The sequence below is a fragment of the Heterodontus francisci genome, chromosome 11 (assembly GCF_036365525.1).
Source record: "Heterodontus francisci isolate sHetFra1 chromosome 11, sHetFra1.hap1, whole genome shotgun sequence".
Lineage (NCBI taxonomy): Eukaryota > Metazoa > Chordata > Chondrichthyes > Heterodontiformes > Heterodontidae > Heterodontus > Heterodontus francisci.
In genome coordinates this window covers 63,091,538-63,117,408 of record NC_090381.1, presented here as the reverse complement: position 1 = coordinate 63,117,408, position 25,871 = coordinate 63,091,538, and the positions used below count along the sequence as shown (strand labels likewise).

The 25,871-nt window shown below is 40.9% G+C and overlaps 2 protein-coding genes across 7 annotated transcripts in view; one reads left to right on the top strand and one right to left on the bottom strand.

The window, feature by feature from the left end:
- veph1 (ventricular zone expressed PH domain-containing 1) overlaps positions 1–25,871 on the bottom strand; it is a 261,339-nt gene that overhangs the window by 175,115 nt on the left and 60,353 nt on the right. For all 6 annotated transcript variants that reach the window (XM_068042199.1, XM_068042200.1, XM_068042201.1 and 3 more), the window contains one exon: positions 11,835–11,998. In XM_068042199.1, coding sequence (XP_067898300.1) covers positions 11,835–11,998 — 164 coding nt within the window. The remainder of the gene's footprint in view (positions 1–11,834; positions 11,999–25,871) is intronic.
- On the top strand, positions 14,068–20,907 carry LOC137375279 (pentraxin-related protein PTX3-like). The gene is made up of 3 exons (XM_068042198.1): positions 14,068–14,471; positions 15,711–16,241; positions 19,494–20,907. The coding sequence occupies exons 1-3, from the start codon at positions 14,354–14,356 to the stop codon at positions 20,108–20,110; spliced, it is 1,266 nt and encodes a 421-aa protein (XP_067898299.1). The 5' UTR covers positions 14,068–14,353; the 3' UTR covers positions 20,111–20,907.

Here is a 25,871-nt window from a genome sequence, read left to right as displayed (position 1 = left end):
AGCAGTTGAGTGGCGGGGGGGGGTAGGACGGGGGGCATAAAATTGAACAGGAGGTGGTGGGGGGGGGGGGGGGGGAAGCCATTTCCAGCCCCATCCCGCCCCCACTGCAATTTTACGTGGGGCGGTAGTGGCAAAAAACGGCCTGCCCGCCTCAGATCGATCAAGGTCCTTAAGTGGCCAATTAACTGCCACTTAAGGGCCTCTTCCTACTGCCAGGGGCATTTTAACCTCGGTCGGGGGGGGGGGGGGGGGGGGCGGAGAAGGCCCCAAGAACACTGCCTGGTAAAATCAGGCAGCCTTCTTGCAGGCCAGGTGGGGGCCCTCCCGATTGGGCACCCTGTGCCCCATGGAGGGCCGTCCCCAAAGCCCCAAGCACCCCCAATGCACAACACTCCCCCCGCCCCCTCATCAACACCCCCTTGCCTCACCGGGGCCCGGCCGATTGTCCCTGGTGAGGCCCCAAAAACTTACCTTAATTCTGGGGCCGTCCTTCTTCTTGCTTCCATTAGCTGGATGTAGTCCCAGCAGTGGCCATCGCTCCCAGTGGCGCTACTGGGACTAACAGCTGCCAGCCCGCTGATTGGCTGGCAGCTCCATTAGGCGGGACTTCTGCCTCAAGGAGGTGGCAGTCCCATCCAAGACCAATTAAGGGTCTGGGGAGCGAAAAATCCCGGCGGGGTTCCCCAGGCCCGGCGGAGGCGGGCTCGCCACCGACTTTTCAGCCAGTGGGCAGGACCTCCCGCCGAACATCAAATTCCAGCCAGAAATGTGATATATTCAGGTGCCCCAGTTCAAAAATCTCTGCTTTAAAAATCCAATTTTCTCTCCTTAGGTGTATATTAACTTCCTTGGTCATTTCCATTAATATTGTTACTACTGCTTCTTAAATATTTGACTAGAATGCACACTTGCACAACAACAGAAAAGCCATTCCTCAGCTGTCCCATTTCCTTTCAGATATTTCACATAAAACCAGCCATGCTCAAGTATAAAAGGCTTTCTCTGGAATTTGGGCTGACGTCCAAACAGATGACTAATATGTTAGGTGTTGCAGCTTTGGGTCCATCCAACAAGGACCATCTAGGGTTTTTCCTTGTTCCTTATAACTTTTGGTTCCAAAAATAATGTGATTTTATTTTTATAATTGTATAACTATAATAATGAGGCTATGAATTACAAAATCCTCAATGATCATCCAATTATTTCAAACTTGAACAATTTAATTCAAGGATAAAGTAACTACAGTAGAAAATATATTGGCAATCATATAAAAAATTCACAATGTCAAAGGAGGGGTCAGATTGCTGAAGTTCAAACTTGCTGAAATATGTCTGAAAACATGATTGAACTATTATTTCTTTTAGTCAACATGATTACCAGAACAATTCCGGAATGAAGAATTGGATTGCATCTTTTGGTTTTCTGGAATAGAGACAGTACATACCAAGACAATAACTAGAAATGCAACCTCATCTGGAATGCACAGACTAGTGTGCAAGAGGATATAAAAATCAATCAGAATGCTGCACCAACATGTGGATTCCACATCCTGTTTTTGAGATCAAAGAGATTGGCTGCAGTTTGTTCAGGGCTCAATAAATAATTATTTTTTTTCCTTTAATATTTTGCTATTTAGAAATGAATAGGCTGTTAGGATCTACTACTTCAATTCTGAACGATGCTATTCTGACCCAGACATCTGTGGGTGATCATGTTCTACTGGCCTGGTGAAGCTAAGGTAATATCTTCCCCTGGACATTCCACTGCAGCCTGTGCCCGGCCTTCAAACAGATAAGAAATGCTTCCCAAAAAGATCCTAGTTAGCTCTGGTTAATGACTGAAATTTCAGCAGCTTTGAGATGAAGAAATCCTACCTAATACATGTAATGACAAGGCATGTATATTGGAGATTTCCTTGAAGATCAGCCTGCACTGCAGAATGTACATTTATTCCTACTCTCATTCAGGTGGTTCATTGTGAGCCCTTTGTGTAAATAACTTTCTGTAACAAGAGAGAATTTGACAAATGATTGCCAAGTGCAGAATATAATCTAGGAGCTCCAGTGAACCAAGTTGTTTCTTATCTACATACTCTAAGGGTGAAACCTACAACACATTACTGCAGCATTCACCCAAAGCATAGAAATAAAATGTGATAGGGGCTGTGCCCATTAAATATATGAATTTTTAAATACTATTTCCTGCTACACCATCATCCTCCTCCATATCTTCCTCCAGTTTCTTTCCATTTTTGCCTTTCATTCAGGACATCTTAATATGAGAAAAATAGATGCAATAGAATCAGACAGATTAATAAAAGAATGATTAAATGGCAAGAATGCACTACTCATTCAGTGCTGTGAATAACTAATAGACTTATCACCATACAACTGGCCTGTCCAAAGGGATGGAATCACATGGAGATAGTGCCACGCAGCATCTGAGAAAAGTGAAAAGCTGAGAGTTTGCAGTAAACAACAAATTGAAACAGTGAAACGCAATATGAAAAGTTCTTATATCCATCTGTAAGAGTTAAAAGGTACTAGTATATTTGACCTGTTTCCAGATTTTAGATTCAACAGGTCTAGCTAATTCTTGACACTTCAAAGTACTGAATTCAGTTTGAGCACTCTGTATCCCATTCAAGTAGAAATCAATCCACTCCACTACTCTTGCTTAATCATTCTTTAATATTGGAATCACTAGTATTTTCAGCTTCTGTTTATTGTGTTCTTATTCATTTAATTTATTTATTTGTTCACATGGCAATGAAATGTGGCTGGATGAAAGATCTTACACACCTCTGAAAGCCAAGATGGGCAGTTTTAGAAAATTACATTCTTGGCAGGCTATAGACAAATTACTTACTAGTTTTGTGTCCAAATGATAGAACCAGATTTCACTTAGGTAGACTTTTTTTTGTTAATATCTTAGGCACAATACAAGAAAGAATCAAAAAAGTATGCACAGGGACAAGTACTCGGAAGTATGTCAAATTCTTACACTTAGATATCCCTGCTTGAAGCCAGAGTACACGAGCTCTAAATTTTATTCATGACTATGAGGTGTAGTCCAAGACTTTAAACTGAGGAGGAATAATCTCTGCTGTATATTTTTCACAAAAGAACAACTCCACAATACGTCTTGAGTTTTGCACCTTTCGTAGATACATACTGGCTAAGATTTTTTGGTCAGCAGTGAAGTGACAGTGCTCATTGCTGACCTCAAAGAAAGCTGCACACAAAGATCTAACAATCTCTGTGGTGTGGATTTCATCTTTCCCAATGCCAACTATAGGAGATAACCAGCATCCAACACCAGTAATGTCATCAAGCAGACTGAACTGTCAATCACACGGAAGAATTCTCAGACAGAAAAGGAGGAAGTAAAATTAAATAGAAACAGAAAATGCTGGAAATACTCAGCAGGCCAGGCATGTTTTTATGTTTTTCGAGCCAGAGAGGTTGTTCACCAGTAATTATGAACTTAGTACACTGTTAGGAACCCAGTTACACATCATTCATCAAAGCGTAACTTTATCAAGGGGTTTTACAGCAAGATGAATAGCATAGAAGTGCAAGTTCATGTCAAAGCAATTGATTTCAAAAAACTTCCATCAGTGGAGAGTTCAACAGCGCACCCTGTGGAGGAGCGGAGATTCACCAACAACAACTTCTGGATTAAACATTATGCATTTAAATGCCCATGTGCAGACACCAGAATTTGCTGTCAGTTTCATAGTTATAATTAGGGCCCTTCAAAATTCACAGTCACAACATTTTAAGAATCATGAATTTCATGATTTCATGTATTTAGAATCGTAAATTTCACAGAGTCGTAACAAATCATAAAAATGATCTATTTAAAATAAAAAGACAAAAGAGGTTTCTGGTTTGAAATGGCATTTATTATATATTCAAAAGCTATTGTAAAAAGCTGACTATAAACAGGTCACATTCTTCACTCACTGAAGTCAGCATTTGGCTTCCAAATTCTGTCACTTGACGTGCTGCAGTAATGGTTGTGGCCGTTTTTGATTTGCTTATTCTGGCATTCTCATTTGTCCGCTTTTACTTGAGACTGCTTCTCTCAAAACTGCAGCAGAAGCCCTCCCTCCTCTACCAATCAGCGAGCTGAGCCTTGTCAGTGCTTAAAACGCACAATGTTCGCAACCTGCCCAGCAATCAGCGAGTTCAGCCGTGTGTCAATGAATAAAATGTGCAAAATTTGCAAAATTGCTGATTTCATGGAGGACCTGAGATTTCACAGCCCGTGACGCATTTGTCATGGCTGTGAATTTGGCAGGGCCCTAATCAGCGAGTGCTGATTGATTCGCTGTCATTACAACTGCAAATCCTGGGCTCATGTATCACATCTGAGATGAAATCTGACAAAGATAGCTTTGTAGCACTCCTTGATGACTCTGGACTTACTGTTTTATGAGCATTAGATTTTCTTCAGCATAAAATCATTACGAGAGAAAGCAAACAGGTTAAATCTCAACGTATAAAGAACTGAACTGTCCATCCCTACGATTTACAATGCTTCTCCCAAATTAAAATCAATCAAAAAACTCTTGAAGATATCTACTGACATCTGCTTAAAGATTGACTATATACAATAGCAGAGAACAACTAAATCACCTAAGGAACCCATTTTCCTCTGTTCTCTACTTTCCTATACATATTTTCACTCTTCACTACATTTTACTTTCCCATAATCACTAGGAAACCATTTATCTGTCACTTTCAAAGAGGTGATGAAAATTCATCAACATTCTTAGATAGCCCTCAGTCCATGAGTTTCCTCTCAGACTGGATATTACTTCTGCCTATTTTTCTGCAGCAGTAGAAACATCCTTTACCACACCTCAAAGGATTTTGGCCATATCCAATTTCACTGTAAATGACCCTTCTAAATTGCATCATTCCAATCATTTCCCTAAAAAAAAGTCTCACTCGAACACTCATTTTGGAACCAGTGCCAATTCAAAAGGTAAAATTGTCTGGACCACAGCCAAACTGATTGATTATCTCTACTTACAGTCGCTACATCAGAGATAGATTTTTAAATTGCCGTTGGATGTAAAACCTGCATTGTGGATCAGACCTATTTTAGAAATGTTCAATTTTCATTTCCATTGATTCCAACTTGTCGACTGAGCATAAAACATTAGTTTACACCTGGTCAACAACCTACCCTAATATCTTCCGACCATATTTCAAATTCATAAATGCATGAAATGTCATTATACAGTCATACCATTAAAACTTCTATATTTCTCTTTTTAATAAAGTTTCCACATGAATCTCACTCAATAATTCTTCCTTTGTTATTTATTAAACCACTCCTAAAGTCTAAAGCATTTAAAAAACTGCGATACAAAGATATTCTCATCATTCAGGAGTTTAATCACAATCACATGAACTAAAACCGAGGCTTTCTGCAGAAGCTGTGTCCTGAAATCAAATCTGATAAGTTTATCATGTTTTCCTTTCCTTTCCCAATTACATTTCTACTTTATTAATATGCTAGTTTTTCTCACAGTTCTTTGGATCCCCATTCTGGTATGAATGCTCCAAAATGATCCTTATGGGATCTTCTGAGGAGTCCCCAGTACAATAGTTGAATTTTATGTAGCAACACCCAAAACTCAATTAGCTTAGACAACATTCTCCACATTGGAAGAAAAAGACCTGAGCTACAGTACTGGTCATGCCTGTATACTGGACAGAATTTTCTGCCGATGTTGCCTTAGCAATGCTAGATGATAGTCATGCCAGTAACATGCCGGTATCGAGCATTGCTAGACGTTTTAAAGTTAAATGGCCGAATCCAGTGAGGTCAATCAATCGCAGGGTGACTGATGCACTCTTCCGTTGTCACATATTTCCAGAAAAAGAGATTCCACACCATGCCCACCTAGCAGCCCATCCTTTAAGTTGCTGCAGAAACCAAAGTCCTGGGAAAATACTGCTTTTCTGTCCTCTCCATGGCAGGTGTCCAGATCATAGAGTCATAGTCATGGAGTGATAGAGTTATACTGCACAAAAACAGGCCCTTCGGCCCATCGTGTCCATGCCAGCCATCAAGCACCTATCTATTCTAATCCCATTTTCCAGCACTTGGCCCGTAGCCTTGTATGCTATGGCATTTCAAGTGCTCATCTAGATACTTCTTAACTGTTGTGAGGGTTCCTGCCTCTACCACTCCAGCAGGCAATGTGTTCCAGATTCCAACCACCCTCTGGGTGAATTTTTTTTTCCTCAAATCCCCTCTAAACCTCCTGCCCCTTACATTAAATCTATGTCGCCTGGTTATTGACACCTTCGCTAAGGGAAAAAGTTTCTTGTCTACTCTATCTATGCCCCTCATAATTTTGTATACCTCAATCAGGTCCCCCCTCAGCCTTCCCTACTCTAAGGAAAACAACCCTAGCCTATCCAGTCTCTCTTCATAGCTGAAATGCTCCAGTCCAGGCAACATCCTGGTGAATCTCCTCTGCACCCTCTCCAGTGCAATCACATCTTTCCTATAGTGTGGTGCCCAGAACTGTACACAGTACTCCAGCTGTGGCCGAACTAGCATTTATACAGCTCCATCATAACCTCCCTGCTCTTGTATCCTATGCCTTGGCTAATAAAGGCAGGTATTCCATATGCCTTCCTAATCACCTTATCTATCTGTGCTGCTGCCTTCAGCGGTCCATGGACAAGTACACCAAGGTCCCTCTGAACCTCTGTACTTCCGAGGGTCCTACCACCTATTGTTTTAGTTTTAGTTTTAGAGATACAGCACTGAAACAGGCCCTTCGGCCCACCGAGTCTGTGCCGACCATCAACCACCCATCTATACTAATCCCACACTAATTCCATATTCCTACCACAGTGGCGCAGTGGTTAGCACCGCAGCCTCACAGCTCCAGCGACCTGGGTTCAATTCTGGGTACTGCCTGTGTGGAGTTTGCAAGTTCTCCCTATGTCTGCGTGGGTTTCCTCCGGGTGCTCCGGTTTCCTCCCACATGCCAAAGACTTGCAGGTTGATAGGTTAATTGGCCATTATAAATTGCCCCTAGTATAGGTAGGTGGTAGGGGAGTATAGCGACAGGTGGGGATGTGGTAGGAATATGGGATTAGTGTAGGATTAGTATAAATGGGTGGTTGATGGTCGACACAGACTCGGTGGGCCGAAGGGCCTGTTTCAGTGCTGTATCTCTAAACTAAACTAAATGTACTACATATCCCCACCTGTCCCTATATTTCCCTACCACCTACCTATACTAGGGGCAATTGCTAATGGCCAATTTACCTATCAACCTGCAAGTCTTTGGCTTGTGGGAGGAAACCGGAGCACCTGGAGGAAACCCACGCAGACACAGGAAGAACTTGCAAACTCCACACAGGCAGTACCCGGAATTGAACCCGGGTTGCTGGAGCTGTGAGGCTGCTGTGCTAACCACTGCGTCCTCCCAAAATGCATCACCTCACGCTTCTCAGGATTCCATTTGCCACTGCTCTGCCCATCTTACCAGCCCATCTATATCGTCCTGTAATCTAAGGCTTTCCTCTTCACTATGCACGACACCACCAATTTTCGTGTCATCTGCAAACTTACTGATCATGCCTCCTATGGTATGGTACAGATGGAAGTAACACCAGAATCATTTGCGAAAGACTGATCCCAAAAAACTTGCTACAGCCAGTGGTAAGGCAGTCATGCCCAATCAAATTTTCAGTGGCATTTCTGCCAGAGCATAAATCCTAGTCTACTGCCCAGGAATATGATAGGTGACTTCTCTCAGAGCTGCTACAGCCCAGGCATATTTAACAGTGTCGCAAATAGAAAGCTCAGGCCCAGAGTGTGTCCCTGGACTAAAAACGTGGCTCATCCTTTCAAAATTAAACGGAGCCTTTGAGGATGCTATTCGCCATTAGTTTTAATTGAATTAACCATCAAAACAATTCACTTATGTTACTGGACCTGCCAGACTCCTGGGCTGATGATTCATAGAAATGAGTTCAAATCCCACCACAGCAGCTGGGAAATTTAAATTCAGTTAATTAATTAATAAATCTGAAATTAAAATCTAGTATCAGTAATGGTGACCATGAAACTACTAGATTGTTGTAAAAACTCATCTGGTTCATGAATGTTCTTTAGGGAAGGAAATCTGCTGTCCTTACCCAGCCTGGTCTATATGTGACATCAGACCCAACGCAATGTGGTTGACTCTTAATTGCCCTCTGAAATAGCCCAGCAAGCCATTCAGTTCCACAAAGCCGCTACAGAAAACTATAATACAAGTAAAACCATATGGACCACCCAGCATCAATCGAGGCATTGGATTTGAACGCAACAAAGGCAAACCCTACCCTGTTAACCCTACAAAGTCCCCCTCATAAACATCTGGGAGAATTGTGCCAAAATTGGGAGAGCTACCCCAGACTCTAGTCAAGCAACAGTCTGTCATAGTCATACTCACAGAATCACACCTTTCAACCAATGTCCCAGACTCCTCCATTACCATCCCTAGGTACGTCCTGTTCTATAGACAGGACTGAGCCCCAGAGGTGGCGGCACAGTGGTGTACAGTCAGCACGGACTGGCCCTGGGAGTCCTCAGCATCGACTCCACACCCCATGATGTCTGATGACATCAGACCAAACATGGGCACGGAAATCTCCTGCTGATTACCACCTACTGTCCTCCCCCAATTGATGAATCAATGCTCCTCCATGTTGAACACCACTTGGAAGAAGTACTGAGGGTAGCAAGGGCACAGAATGTACTCTGGATGGGGGACTTGTGTTTCCACTAGAGACAAGGCTGATCAAGTCCTGAAGGACATGGCTTCCGGACTGGGCCTTTGGCTGTTGATGAGAGAGCCAACACGAGGGGAAAAACTACTTAATTTTATCCTCACCAATCTATCGGTTGCAGATGCATCTGTCCAAGAAAGTATTGGTCGGAGGGGCCACCGCACAGTCCTTGAAGTCAATGAGAATCAGGAAAACTCTTCCTTCATTGGAGTTATACCTTGCACAAAGGAAGCTTGTTGTTGTTGGAGGCCAATCATCTCAGCCCCAGAACATTGTTAAAGGAGTTCCTCAGGGTAGTGTCCTGGGCCCAACCATCTTCAAGTGCTTCAATGACCTTCCTTCTACCATAAAGTCAGAAGTGGGGATGTTTGCTGATGATAGAACAGCATTTAGGTCCAGATAATGAAGCAGTCTGTGCCTGCATGCAGCAAGACATGAACAACATTCAGCCTTGGATTGACAATTAGCAAGTAACATTCGCGCTGCAGAAGTACCAGGCAATGACTGTCTCCAACGAGAGACAATCTAACCACCTCCTCTTGACATTCAATGGCGTTACCATCATCAAATCTCCCACCATCAACATTCAGGGGGTCACCACTGAACGGAAAGTTAACTAGACCAGCCACATAGATACTGTGGCTACAAGAGCAGGCCTTGTGATGTATTCTCCTGACTCCTGCAAAGCCTTTCCATCCTCTACAAGGCATAAGTGTACTGGAACACACTCCACTTGCTGGTTGAGTATAGTTCCAGCAACATTCAAAAAGCTCAATACCATCCAGGACAAATCAGCCTGCTTGATTGGCACCCCATCCACAACCTTAAACAGTCACTCCCTCCAGCACCAACCGACTGTATCTGCAGTGTGTGCCATCTACAAGATGAACTGTAGCAACTCATCAAGACTTCTTTGACAGCACCTCCCAAACCTGCAACCTCTACCACCTCGAAGGACAAAGGCAGAAGGCGCATTGGAACACCACCATCTTCAAGTTTCCACCCAAGCCACACACCATCCTGACTTGGAAACATTTTGCTATTACTTAATTGTCACTGGGACAAAATACTGGACTCCCTAGATAACAGTACTGTGAGAGTAACTTCACCACACAGACTACCATGGTTCAAGAGGCAGCTCACCACCATCTTCACAAGGGAAGTCATATATGGGCAATAGATGCCAGCCTTGCTAGCAATGCCCACATCCTGTGAATCAATAAAAAAAAGCAATAGTTCTTAACCCTGTGACAATGACAGCAATTATGAATAACAATTTACAATTGATTCCATGTTTTGCAATTACAGAAGAAAGACTGTTTGCTATCCAGCTGTTTAATCACAACCATTGAATTGCCATGGAAAGTGCAGTTCAGTCAAGCTGAATGTGTTAACACATTGAAAACTTATTGGGGCCCCCGTGGTGGGTTTGGAGGCAGGGAGAGCATAACATCGGGTGGGATGGTGGCAGGGTGGGGTAATACTCACCACCATCCCGCCTCTGCCAAAATTTAGTCAGGGCAGGACGGCCTGTGAACAGCCTTCCTGCCCCGCCACCATTTGAGGCCCTTAACTGGACAATTAACCCCAATTAAAGGCCTCTTTCCACTGCAGCTGGCACGGAAAACCATGCGGACCGCTTCCCATCTCCAAGTATGGGGATGGGGGGGATGTTCCCTCGTTAAAAGGCATTTAGTGCCTAAACAAGGGACCCAGCATCAGAGATGGGGGAGTGGGGGAGGAGGGTGGAGGGGAGGGTGTCCACTGAGAAGACTCCTCTGTTCACAAGAAAATCAATGTGAAGAGCTGGATCCTTCTGACTACTGGCCTGTTTTCTAAACTCATCTCCATTTCTGCTCATATTGCACAACGCTATCATAAAACTGAAAACTTCACTGAGGCTAAAGCTAGCTAAAGAATGTATTTCTCGCTATCAGTTGTTAGTCTTGTGTCACAATTTAAAGGAAGAAAAGAATGAACTCGCATTCATATAGCACCTTTCATAACATCTGGGTGTCCTAAAGCATTTCATAACCAATGAAGTATTTTTGAAGTGAAGTCATTGTTATAAAAAAAAGGGAAACGTGGCAGCTAAGTTACACACAAGGTCCCATAAACAGCAATGAGTTAAATGCACAAATAATATGTGGCACCAAAATGAAAGCAAAGTACTGCGAATGCTGAAAATCTGAAATAAAAACAGAAAGTGCTGGAAATGCTCAGCAGGTCTGGCAGCATCTGTGGAGAGAGAAGCAGAGTTAACGTTTCAGGTCTGTGACCTTTCATCAGAACTGGCAAAGGTTAGAAATATAATAGGTTTTAAGTAAGTGAAGCGGGGGTGCGGGTGGGGGGGGGGCGGCGGGGTGAGGAAGAGAATAAAAGGGTTATCTTGCATGCTTTGCCTTTTACCACACCATTAGCACTCCCTTTGCCTTTGTCCCATGACATATTTGTCATTTAATCTCTCCTGCCCTTTGCCCAATCATACACCTTCTCTTTTGCTCTCTTCCTCCCCACCTCTGGTCATTTATTCCTGATAATATGTGGTTCAGTTCGTAGCACTCTTGCTTCTGCGCCTGAATGTTATGGGATTAAGACCCACTCCAGTACTTCAGCATGAAAATCAAGGCTGTCACTCCAGTACTGAACTGTCAAGAGGTGCTGTCTTTTGGATGTTTTATTAAACCAAGGCCCTGCCTGCCCTCTTGGGTGGATGTTATAGAGCCCGTGGCACTATTTCAAACAGCAGGGGAGTTATCCGCAGTGCCCTGGCTAATATTTCTCCCTCAATCAACAACACAATAAAAACAGATTATCTGTTCATTATCACATTCCTGTTTGTCGGAGTTTCTTGTGCACAAGTTAGCTGCCACATTTCCTACATTACAATAGTGACGACACTTCAATGGTACTTCACTGACTGCAAATTGCTTTGGGCCATCCAGTAGTCATGAAAGTAGCTATATAAATGCTATAAAAGTCAAGAAATGATTGAACATATATAAAGTGTTTTACCTGAGGACATTGCTTAGTTATTATTTGTAGAAGGCGGAAAAGATGCTGCTGCTCAGATGGCTCCAGTCTTGGCATCAGTTGGACTAGTTCTGTCATGTGGTAGTTAATAGGTTCAGGCTGCTTCTCATACACTGAAGGTAAAACACGCAGCAACATAGAATTCCCTGCGAGCACAAAAAAGTCAGATTTTGAGTTCAACACTTTGTAAATCATCTGGAAACCATTCCTCAGTGTGCTAAAGGAATCTGTTGTAAATAAACAAAAGGTGATACACTGAAACTATGTAAGGTATCACAGCCATATTTAAGGAATCAAGGAACAGTTAATTTAGTTCTTCCTCTATTGAAAATAAATGTTCAAAAATCCTGAATGTAGCAGAAATAATTTACAGCACAACAGGTGACCTCAAAGTTATTACAATCTACATTCCATTCATAAATTTAAACCCTAACATAAGGAAATCATTATTGAACTGAACAGTGGGGCTTGCTTTATAACTATTTAATTAACCCTTTCATGACACACAGTATGAATACAATTTAATTTTTGGTCTGAGGAATTTTTAAAATGTGCCTGCTGTTCGACAGAATTTTATATGGGAACATCACCTGACTATGCCCCTCCCTCAGCTCATCTGTTGCTGGAACCATCATCCATGCCTTTGTTACCTCTGGACTTGACTATTCCGCTCATACCTAGCTGGCCTCCCACATTCTACCCTCCATATTCTACCCTCCATGAACTTGAGGCCATCTAAAACACTGCTGCCCATGTCCTTACTCGCACCAAGTCCTGTTCATTCATCACCCCTGTGCTCACTGTCCTATGCTAGCTTCCAGCTAAGCAACACTTTGATTTTAATATTCTCATGCATGTTTTCAAATTCTTCCTTGGATATGCCCCTCCCTATCTCTAATTGCCTCCAGCCCCACAGCCTTATGAAATATCTGCGCTCCTCTCATTCTGACCTCTTGAGTAGCCTTGATTTTAATCGCTCCACCATTCGTGATCGTGCCATCAGCTGCCTGGGCCCTGAGCTCGGAAATTCCCTGCCTAAACACCTCCACCTCTCTTTGCTCATTTAAGATGCCCCTTAAAACCTACCCATTTGACCAAGCTTTTGGTCATCTGCCCGAATACTACGTTATGTGGCTAGGTGTCAAATTTTACTTGACGACACTCCTGTGAAGTGCCTTGCACATCTTATGTTAAAGGTGCTATATAAATGCAAGCTGTTCCTGTTGTTGTTGGTTCAAAGTAGTCAATGTTGATTTCAGAGAATGACATATTTGGCAATTTTATCAAATGCTCAAAATGTAACAGTCCATATTAACACACAAGTCTAACCTAGTACAATCAAATAAACATTTTATTTTCCTTGCTGCCTCTTTCCTTCAAAAGCCTGCCAAGAACTTTTCTTTCTGAATGTGCCTTTGATCTCCAATCCTCTCCCTCTAGGTTCCTTAATTCCGATTCAGTATACAACTACTCCCTCCCCCACCTTTGGTAAACAGGGAGATTCTTCTTTTAAATGAGGACATTTAAATAAATACAGGAGTACCTCAGCTCAAATAGGTTTGCAGTCATGGAAAGATTAGTACACAAAACTTTTCTGGGAACTTAAAACAAAAACATTTCTTCTCTTTATTTGGTTTCCATACTCTACACAACTTTAACTAGCGTTAAAATGGAGCAAACAATCTGCTGTCCAGATACAGTCAACAGAACGCTAGGACACTTGTTAATCCATACTCTGGCCTTCACTCAATACTTCTCTATTAAAACACATCAGGGATCAGGCCTTGTGGTGAATTAAAGCTGCAAATATACATGGTGCTATCAATTCATGTACTTCTCAGAAATAGAAAGTGCAAAATCAATGACCAGTACAAAAAAAACTTTTGCTTCTTTTTACATATTAATATATTTTAAAATGACGACTATCAGAGAAAATATATCTAAAACAAAACACTATACATATTTGGGCAGTTTTCTTTCATTAACCTTTTCAAAACTACCTTAAAAATTGTACCTAACTACTTTCATATGGAAAAACTATGAAAAAAACCTAATGAAATGCAGAAATAAATGTTCTTGCATACTTGCGCAATCCTTTGGGACTTGCCCTGCTCTGCCTTCCTACACATTCGTCACTATTGCTACCACTTTATATTACAAAAATGTATTCCCCAGTGGTAGATCATTACATCTGGCTTGCAAACTAAAACTTACCCCAGTGCTGGGCCCTTTCTTATGTACACCTATCCACATGTGCCCTTAAATCATAAGTTTCAAGCTTGTGTAATTCAACCTCTTTGTTGCGAAAGCAGAACTCTAGCTCATTGTTGCATGTACTTTATACCAATGACAAAGTTCTTGCATCACTCCTCACCCACTGTTTATTAAGAGGTTTTGGAGACTTGTGTTCAGTCTCCTTTAGAGCTCATACTGAAGGAGCTAAATCAACAGAACAGTGCCCTCATACTACTGCACAGTGAAAGGAACAGAACTCGGAAGAAATGGCTGCATTTACAATAGTACTATGGATTCTGCTCAGCTTGTCCTATACTTTGGCAGAGGATTATGAAGAGATACAATATATTAATGGGATGGAAAACAAAATCTCTGTTTTACCAGGTAAGGTATTTTCATAACTTAATTGCAGAATTAGATACATTTTTTTTCAATATTGATTATGCTATTATACTCTATGTTTTATAATACTTTCTACAGTAGTTAAGCATCATCTTTACTGAAGAGACTGGCAGTTTGAAGTTATATTACATTTAGCTTCTATAATAATATTTCACAAATAAAAATACTTTATAGTTAAACTCTTTCACTGGCTATAAAGTAGGAAAATCTCACTAAAGTACCTCATGTAACATAGCTTACACTCTTATTTCTATTATCTCCTACATGTTAGGCAGTTTGCTGCTGATCTCAGGGAAAGACATTATATACTTCTTTGACAAAATGTTAATACACTAAATTTATTCTAACATGCAGCATTAATGTGTGCTGAGTGCTAACATAATTTTAAAATAAATTACTATCCAAAAAGAATGTAACCACAAAGTGTCTGTGCGTTTAGATTTACACAAAATCCAGTACAGTACTGAGGGACTTGCTGCATTGTCAAAGGTGCCGTCTTTTAGATGAGATGTTAAACTCAGGCCCTGACTACTTTCCCAGGTGAACATAAATACCACATGGCACTATTTTGAAGAGCAATATTTTATTCTCAACCAACATCAATGAAGCAAAACAAATTATCTGGTCATTATCACATTGCTGTTGTGGGGCCTTGCTTTTTTTTTTCCAAAGTATACTTTATTCATAAAAATCTGTAAAAAAAATACATTACCAAACAGTTTCAAACAGCACCAAGTCAAAAATTACAAACAGTGCAAAGGAGGTCCGTTTGCTTCAATACAATCATAAGTTGCCTCACAACCCTTCCATTTCACATTTGTCGTGCCAGATACATTTTTACATTTTACAGCAGACAAAATTTTCCCGAGGCCTTGCTGTGTGCACACTGGCTGCTGCATTACCTACATTACAACAGTGATTATACTTCAAAAGTACCTAGTTGGCTGTGAAGCACTTTAGGATGTCCTGAGGTTGTGAAAGGTGCTATATAAAGGCAAGTCTGTTTTCCTTTCTAAAATTGATTAAAATACAAGCAGTTTAATGTTACTTAATGTTTATTAAACATTTAGATGAAACTACAAAATAATTTTGCTGCCAAATATCAAATTTAGCAAAATTTCAACAAAAAGTTAGTTTCTAATATAGCCATGTATATATTGATATGAAACCTTCTGTACATAATTATGGAGTGCTCACTTAATCTAAAATTATCCTCCCCAGATGGTTCCTGTAAATGCCAAAAAGAGCTTACTAAATGGGATAAGCTATTTGTAATGCTGGAGAATTCCCAAATGAAACAGAACATCCTGCAACAATCCATTGAAGAAGTGTGTAAGGGAGAATTGCAAAGTATGCGTACTGAAATGCTCCAGTTTGTAACCAACTTTGCAGGGACTTGCACAAGTGCCATAGACAGTGCAACTTTGCATATCACAACACAAATGGACAAGAAATTAGCATACAAACTGGAAGAAGTCAGTAAAACCAAAGCAGAGAATGAATCAGAGCAGAAAAATACACTTCAGCAGCTTCTTTTGGCGAGCCAAGATCTGTCCAACAGACTCAGAAAACTTGAGATTACTTGGGAAAAGGCAGTGGATATGAAGGATGAGAGGCTGTCACTTGACATTAAGAAAAGAGTTCCTATAAACTTGGAAACAACTCTGAATTCCATGGCAACTGAACTGCAACAATCTAAAGCTGAAGCAATGGCATCTCAGAAGTGGTCAGCTAAACACATCTTACCATCAGGTATTCTAGCTCACTATTCTTCAATAATGTTCTGTATTTCCATTCTCTTTTAATGCCAACCATTATTCAGCCATTAGCATATTTTAATAGCTGAAGCATGAGGTGCAGACCTCTTCCTAGCTTCTAATATCTATGGCATTATGTGGGAAAAAAACAGAATAGCCCTATCCATTCAGTAATACATAATTCAGAAACATTACTGCATGATAGAAAACCCCATCTAGTGTACTGTTAAGTACTGGAAAAAATGAAAACAATTAGATATAGACTATATACTATAAGAAAAAATGAAAACCCAGATTTATATCATTAAAAATTTTTTTAAAAATTTTGGCAATGTTTTGCAGTGTAAATTTGAGTTAATTACAGAATGAGCAATTTCTGGAGCTACTTTTTGTGATAGGGTTTTTTAAAAAAAAAATCAAATACAGAATGCTTGTAAAATTGAATCAAAATTATTTAAGATTTAGAGAAATTACATGAAAATCTGAATTTGCAATCCTCACAGTGTGAAATGTTTTCTCATCAAAGTAATTTTTCAGTTGGTGATGACCCTGCCTTTCGTCCTGATAATTTGCGCATTTTTCAATAATGACCCACAAGCTCCCCTCAATGCTATAAACCAGACCATCCACCCTGGATAAAAATTTCATACAGTTTCCAAACAAATGCATTTTCAAACTCCCAAACACCTCTGCTGCTGTTGCCAGATATTTTGGCTCTCTCTGGTTGCTTTTCAGACTGGAGGATGGTAGACAGTGATGTTCCCCAAGGGTCAGTGCTGGGACCACTGTTTTTTTTGCTATATAAAAATGGCTTGGATCCTGGAATACACAATAGAATCTCAAAATTTGCCAACACCAAACTTGGAGGTGTGACAAACAGTGAGGATAATATGAACCACCTACAAGAGGACATAGATAAGCCAGTGGAGCGAGAGCGGATCAGTAGCAGATTGAATTCAATACTGACAAGTGTGAGATAATGCATTTGGCTGAAGGAATAGGGAGAGGAAATATATGCTTAATGACACAGTTCTAAAGAGTGTGCAGGAACAGAGGGACTTGGGGGATCTGTGTGCATTGATCTTTGTAGGTGGCAGGACATTTTTTTTATTCTTTCATGGGCTGCCGTAGTGGGATTTGAACTTGTTTCCCAGATCATTAGCTTGAGCCTCTGGATTACCAGTTTAGTGACATTATCACTCTGTCACCATCTCCCCTGAGAGAGTGGTTAGTAAAGCATATGGGATCTTGGACTTCATAAGTCGACGCATTGAGTACAGAAGCAGGAGAGTTTTGCTGAACCTTTATAAAGCTCTGGATAGGCCCCAACTGCAGTATTGTGTTCAGTTCTGGTCACCACACTTCAAGAAGGATGTGAAGGTCCTTGAGAGGGTGCAGAGAAGATTTACCAGAATGGTTCCAGGGATGGAGGATTTTAGTTACAAGGTTAGTTTGGAAAAGCTGGGTTTGTTCTCCTTCGAACAAAGGGGATTGAGGGGAGAAATAATAGAGGGGAACAAGATTACAAAGTAAGTTAAACAAGGAAAAACTGTTCCCATTAACTAATAGTACAATGACTATGGGACACGGATTGAAAGTTTGGGGCAAAAGATGCAGGGGGAATATGAGGAAGAACTTTTTTATGCAGCAGATGGTAATGACCTGGAACTCACTGGTGGATGGTCTGGTTAATAGTATTAGTCATCGAGTCATGTGGGTGATTATTGAAAAATGCGCAAATTATCAGGACCAAAGGTAGGGCTGCTACCAATTGAAAAATTACTTTGATGAGAAAATATTTTACACTGTGAGGATTACAAATTCTGATTTTCATATAATTTCTCTAAATCTTAAATAATTTAGATTCAATTTTACAAGCATTATGTAGTGTGGAAGTGGAGACAATCAATGACTTCAAGAGGAAGTTGGATGGTCATTTGAAGGAAATAGACTTGCAGGACTATGGGAATCAAATAGGACTGAGAGTGCCGGCATGGAGTCGATGGGCCAAATGGGCTCCTTCTGTGCTGTAAATAATGACTGTGTGTCTTTGATGCCTCATTCATACCAAATAAATCCCTAACCCTGAAGCTAGCCTTTGGGTTAGTGCTAGTATTTGCGCCTCTGACTCAGAACATGCAGGGTTCAAATTGCATTCTGGGCTAACATCCAGCAAGGTACTCAAGCCCAGTTGGTGTGGGGTATGACTGTGGGTGCCCCCCACCCCACCATATGGGTTGCGGGAGTCCATAAATCCTATCGCTGTGTAGGACTAACCACCCTATTGCCTGGTATAAAGATAATTACAGTCACGGAAGGAGAGTTCATGTTGCCGCCTGCCAGACTGTTAATCTGCCTGTGAATGCTTCCACTACTTCACATTGCTCTCCAAGGGAAATATACAAAGATAGGAAAAACAAACATCCCCAAATTTAACACTGGCCACCTGTTGGGAACTGGATGGGTGGGTGGTTAAAAAAGCAGTAGAATACTTACAGAGGTACTTCTGTTCTCTGCCTTACGTGCCCGCCTTTTGGAGACAGCAGACATGCTCCACCACAAGCAGGCTGGGGCCTTCTGAATACTTATTAATATTAAATTAATATATAATTCATATATATTATAATAGGAGTCCTGTGATGAAATTAGAATGCCAATACTTACGTTCACTAAAAATTGCAGCTGGTTCACTCCCTGCCGGACTCACCAGTATAACAGTATGGCACCAAGCAGATCCATGGCTTGAAAAGACTCAGAAAACTAAGCAATTTTTAATTTTGTTTCCTTGTCGGCCAGGAGGAGCAGGAATGTTCCTCCAGGCCCTCTCAGGAAACCTTAGGCCTCTCCTGCCCCAGGTACCCTCTCCCTCCTGCTACCACATTGGCCTTCACATCCGCTTCCTAAACACTGGATGTATCCTGAATTGGCTGCTCCCCAGTAGGACCATGGATTGGGGGTGCTATAATCAGTACTCTATAATCAGTGTCCTTAGCCTTGAATGTGACCATTTTTGGTTTAAATATCTGTTTCATACTGGCACACACCTTACTTCAGACAGGAAAGCCAAATAGTGATCTATAGTCATTACTGCATCGATTGCTAATTTACTATTGACAGCTTTAAGCTTTGCTTCTCTTCTCTCCTACCCCATCCTCATTTGCAGAAGAAACAAATATAGATCAAACTGTGTAGAACAGTACGTAAACGGATATTGAAAGTATATCATTTTTTTTCTATTGTCCCCTAGATTGTGATATGACACTGATCTTTCCTATGCGTTCAAAGAAGATTTTTGCAAGTGTTCATGCTGATGACATGACTCTTAGCTCATTTACAGCTTGCATATGGGTAAAAGTCACTGATCTGCTGGAAAAAACCATTGTATTCTCCTATGGAACAAAGAGAAATCCTTATCAAATTCAGCTATACTTCAATCGGTCCTCTACAGTGCTCTCTGTGCATAGTGACACAAGCAAAATCGTTGCTGAAGATGTAATCTCCCTTGATCACTGGACACACTTTTGTGCAACATGGAGTGCTGAAGAGGGAAATGCGACCCTTTGGGTGAATGGAAAATTAGCTGCTGCTTCTTCAGGAATGGCTGTTGGCCACAATATCCCAAATGGAGGAATACTGCAACTGGGTCAAGAAAGAAACGGCTGCTGCACTGGAGGTGGCTTTGATAAAAACTTGGCCTTTTCAGGAAAGTTGACTGGGTTCAATATATGGGATAGAGTCATTTCTGAACATGAAATACAAGACTTGACTAGTAACAAAGATTCCTGTAGCATTAGAGGGAATGTTGTTGGCTGGAGTGTCACAGAGATCTTGCCGCATGGAGGAGCTGAATTTATTTACTATTAATTGAATTTGATTTTTTTGTTCCAAATTAACATGTTCAAAGAATGGATCTCAAATTGTTAACATTATATCTATGATGTTCAATCATAAGAAAAAATAACTATTTATATTACAAAATCCTCTAGATTCAACTCCAGAGTGAACTTTGTAGTATAAATCTCCCACAGTATTATACCTGTACAAAAATTCTCTTCTCTGGTAACAGATTTATACTGGTATTAAGACATGCATGCTAGACTGGTACTACATTGATTCAATTTGATCCATGACTTTTGTTTGCCAGCAACAATATTATCATCGCTGAAGCCTGGGCATCTGGATTTTAAGATCCAATATCTGCAACAATGTAAAAATTGTACATCTTGTTTTTCTCTTTTACTCCTAGAATGGTCTGACAAGATTCGCTTGAGGAACAAGGATAAATGCAGCTTTAATGTAAATTTAAATGTAAAATTACATTTCAAAACAGTTAATTTTCTCAAATACTATTACTTTTACTTAACAATTTTGATTTAATTGTAATGCAAAAAATGCATGGTTACATACATTTAATGACAAAGTATTGATTAGCAAGAAATGTTAAAGGAAGGCACTTAACCTCTCCATTCTACAAAACGCTGTTGCTCAATACATGCTTAAGATGTGAACAAAACAGTAACTTTGTAATCTTAGTAACACTGCTTTATTATACATACAAAGTCTGTATTATACGATAAAAGTCCTCTAATATCAGTCATCTAATTATTCTATCCTAAAGAGTCTAATTTTATAATAAACTGCAGTTAAACAATACACCGGAATCTGTGTTGTGGAATGCGTGTATTTGTAGTAAAAGCCATGTTGGTCACAATGGTTGAAGAACAATTTAATTGGGGCACTCAAAGGGAAAACTTAAGCTGTGCGGCAGCACATATGAGTCTAGAATGATACAGCATAGAAAAAGGACATTCAGCCCACCATGTCTATTGACTCTTTGAAAGAGCTGTCCAATTAGTGCCGCTGCCCTACTCTTTCCCCACAGCCTAGCAAATTTTTCCTGTTCAAGTATTTATCCAATTCCCCTTTGAAAGTTATTATTGAATCTGTTTCCATCACCCTTTCAGGCAGTGTATTCTAGATCATAACAGCTTACTGCATGTGAAAATGTGTTTCCATGTTACCTTGTGTTCTTTTGCCAATCAGCTTACATCTGCTCTCTAGTTACTGATCCTTCTGCTACTGAGAACTGTTTTTCTCTATCTACTCCATTAAAACCATTCATGATTTTGAACACCTCTATCAAATCTCTCCTTAACCTTCTCTGCTCTAAAAACAACCCAAGTTTCACTAGTAACACCACATAACTTAAATCTTTCGTAACAGCAAAATACTGTGGATGCTGGAACTCTGAAATGAGAACAGGAAGTGCCAGAAATACTCAGCAGGTCTGGCAGCATCTGTGGAGAGAGAAACAGTATTAATGTTTCAAGTCCATGACCCTACATCAGAAATTTCTCAACTTTTCCTGCCATCTTCAAAGACTTGTATACATACATCCCCAGGTCTCTCTGTTCCTGCATACCCTTCAAAATTGTATCATTTAGTTTATATTGCCTCTTCTCATTCTTCCTACTGTTACAGACAGGATTGAGAGAGAACTGAAACTCCAGTTCTTTTACCTTTACTGTCCGTACTCTGTGTTTTTCACAAGGAAGATGTGTGTGTTCTTAACTCCAGTGTATGGCCAATTTGAATAACAGCAGCATGCTTTTCGCGGGTTTAAATAAAGAGGATTATTTTTATTCACAGGTTCACTCCAAAAGTCTAACACTACATCACTCTCTCTCTCTAATACACACACACACACACTCAAGAAAAAAAGCTGTTAAAAAGGATACTGCACCTTTACAAATTACAAGCAAAGGAATAGTTTGTAAGTCACGTGATTTGGCTTGTCTTGGAGAAAAGGCATGCGTTGCGGACCCAGTGAAGAAGGCATTTTCACTCCTGAAGTGTAGTTAGGTGAACTCTACAGCTAGAGTCGTATACTGAAGTCACTGCAGGATTCTCTCGAAGAGGTGGATTTTCAGCAAATCACAAAGTTAGTTGCTTGTAGATCATTACCACGTGGTCAGTTTGCTGTACTAGTGGACTTGAGAAGGAACACACTTGGAGATCTTACGATGTTACAGCCTCCAGTTCTTTTAAGGCACAATGGTACTGCCTTTTCTTGCTGTCTCTCCAGCGGATGGTTTGCAGACTGACCAGTTTTCTCCTTGGTGCTGAGAGTAAAAGGATCTGTTATCTCTGTTTAGTTTTGATCATGTGACCACCTGATCAATACTCCTATTGTCCACCCAGAATGATTTAAAGTTCGAAGCTATGGCTACACAATGGGAGATAGATGGTGGCCATTCATACCTACTTATGATTTAATTGTTTTCTTACAGCTCTCTTTAAGTTTCGAGCTCAGAGACACATGAGTCCAGGAGTCCATAGATAGTGAGTTTGGGGTAGGACCGCAAACAATAGGAGGTGTGAATTCCATAAATGGTTTCATCTTGGTATGCCCATCCAAGGGAGGCACTCCATCCCTGCTCATTCAATTGCAAAAGTCACCTGATCCTCAGCAGCCATCTTATTGCAGTATTTTACTGTCCATTGTGATTCATTTAAAAACAGACAATTCAGTTCCAGAAAATTCTATGCTGGAAACAGTCTATGTTTAAAGTTATGAATAGGACATGCCTTTACTGGGCATGACACTACCAAAATGAAGTATTCCACACGTCTCTGCATTAAATTTCATCTGCCATGTGTTTGCCCATTTCACCGGACTGTCTATGTTCTCCTGAAATCTGTTACTATCCTTCTCACTATTTATTTTCATCTTGGCTGCAAACTTTGAAATTATGCCCTGAATACCCAAATTCAGCTCATTAATACATACCATTGGGCCAGAGTTTACTGTCAAAATAACAGTGAGTCTAGTGTGCTCACCTTTGTTTATGTGCAAATTGCATGGTAAATTTGGGCAAAGGCATGGTTAAATGCGAAAATGGCATCACGCTCGCTATATCACTCACCATTCAAATGCATTGAATGGCATGAAATTCCTGTTCTGAAAAAATATCGCAGACCTGAAATGTTAACTCTGCTTCTCTCTCCACAGATGCTGCCAGAGCTGCTGAGTATTTCCAGCATTTTCTGTTTTTATTTCCGATTTCCAGCATCCACAGTATTTTGCTTGTATTTTCATGAAGTTCCTGTGCTTGGATGGTGGTTACAAACTAAACTCACCACAGAAAGTTAGGACGCGTCAATTTCAGTCAGTACTCTTCCAGCAGCGTTAAAGTCTGAATTCCAACCAAGCAACCTCCCTGACACTGAAAATTAACATTTACAAGTATGGAATTTCAGTCCTTCAGATTTTAATTTGTTGGAGATTGTAAGAAAATTAATTATTTTTTGTTACTTTTTCTTTGTCCATTTTTTCTCTCTCCTTATCCAATCTTTCTTTACTTCTATTATTTCTCTTTCTGTATTTGATTTGACATTGAACTCACTATTGTTCCTTACATTTCCTGGTTCAGGTTCCACACTGTTCATTAACAAATCTTCAATCTTATTGGTTATAGAGATACACAGTAGCTCACCCTCTTCACACAGATCCCAGATACCCTGTGGAAGGCGTCACACCATTTTGATCTCCCACTTGTCATGCAGAAGCTCATGGAACTGAAACAGGCAAGGGCAAGTCTAACAAAAAGCAGGTCATGTTTGTTTATTGGTTACAGTACATTTTGGCCTGTTATGTTGAAAGCCACAGTGAATTTTTTTTTTGTATTCTTGCATGCCATGTGAGCATTGCTGGCTGGGCCAGAATTTATTGCCCATCCCTATTTGCCCTCGAGAAGGTAGTGGTGAGCTACCTTCTTGAACCTCTGCAGTCCACCACAGAGCTGTTAGGGAGGGAGTTCCAGGATTTTGACTGTGACAGTGAAGGAACAGCGATATAGTTCCAGGTTAGGACGGTGTGTGACTTGGAGGGGAGCTTGCAGTTGGTAGTGTTCCCATCCATCTGCCCTGGTCCTTCTAAGTGGTAGAGATCGTGGGTTTGAAAGGTGCTGTTGAAGGAGGCTTGGTGAGTTGCTGCAATGCATCTTGTAGATGGTACACACTGCAGCCACATGAGTCGGTGGTGCAGGAAGTGAATATTTAAGGTGGTGGATTGGGTGCCATTCAAGCGGGCTGCTTTATCCTGAATGGTGTTGAGTTTCTTGAGTGTTGTTGAAGCTGCACCCATCCAGGCAAGTGGAGAGTATTCCATCAAACTCCCGACTTGTGCCTTGTAGATGGTGGACAGGCATTGGGGAGTCAGGAGGCGAGTTACTTGCCACAGAATTCCCAGCCTCAGACCTGCTCTTGTAGCCACAGTATTTATATGGCTGGTCCGTTTCAGTTTCTGGTCAATGGTAACCCCCCCAGGATAGTGGGGGATTCAGCAATGGTAATGCAGTTGAACCTCAAGGTGAGATGGTTAGATTCTCTTCTGTTGGAGATGGTGTTTGCCTGGCACTGAAGTGGAAAGTGACATTTGGGCCACACTTTAGCCCATGCCTGAAAGTTGCCCAGGTCTTGCTGCATGCGGGCACGGACTGCTTCAGTATCAGAGCAGTTGCAAATGGTATTGAACACTGTGCAATCATCAGCAAACATCCCCACTTCTGACCTTATATTGGAGGGAAGGTCACTGATGAAGCAGCTGAAGATGGTTGGGCCAAGGGCACTACCCTGAAGAGCTCCTGCAGTGATGTCCTGGGGCTGTGATGATTCGTCTCCAACAATCACAACCATCTTCCTTTGTACTAGGTATGACTTCAACCAGTGAAGAGTTTTCCACCTGATTCCCATTGACATCAATTTTGCTAGGGCTCCTTGATGCCACAGTCAAATACTGCTTTGATCTCATCTCACCTCTGGAATTCAGCTCTTTTGCTCATGTTTGGACAAAGGCTGTAATGAGGTCTGGAGCCAAGCAGCCATAGCAGAACCCAAACTGAGCATCGGTGAGCAGCTTATTGCTGAGTAAGTGCTGCTTGGAAGCACTGTCAATGACACTTTCCATCACTTTGCTGATTATCGAGAGTAGACTGATGGGACATTAGTTGGCTGGATTGGATCTGGCATGCTTTTTGTGTTTTTAAACTGTGGAGTGCATAGATAAGAATTTGTGCCCATGACCTTTGCAGTTCACAATCTTAACGGTGCCATAAACGTCTCCCGGGGATGAAAAATCAAAGGCAGGTTCACTTCATTGTGGCCTGTTTCAGAGGAAATTTTTTAGTTCTGGATGCTGTGTAACACAGAAAAAAGGGCAATCAAGCAATAACACAATTTACGACAAGGATTCTCACCCTCAAGTAACAGAAATGTGACATATATTCTCAATTTACTTGGATTGTTGGATATTTGGTAACTTCAATTACTGTAGAAATAGCATTTTGGTTCAGATTTGTACTTAGTAATATTGTAAAACACTGTTCACATAAAGCAGCAATGCCAACCAGACATTGTGTACAGAAAATCAAGGACTTATTACCATTTAAAACATGCCTTAAAAATTCTAGTTTTTAAACAAACAAAATTAGTGAAATAAATTTAGTAAATCTGAGCTCAGTTCCCAAATAGGCCTGTGCAGCAGAAAACCGCTCAACTTTTGGACTCATCTAACTGAGTCTCTCTCAGTTCTTCTATAATATTCCCCTCTCATGTTTCCTTTCCC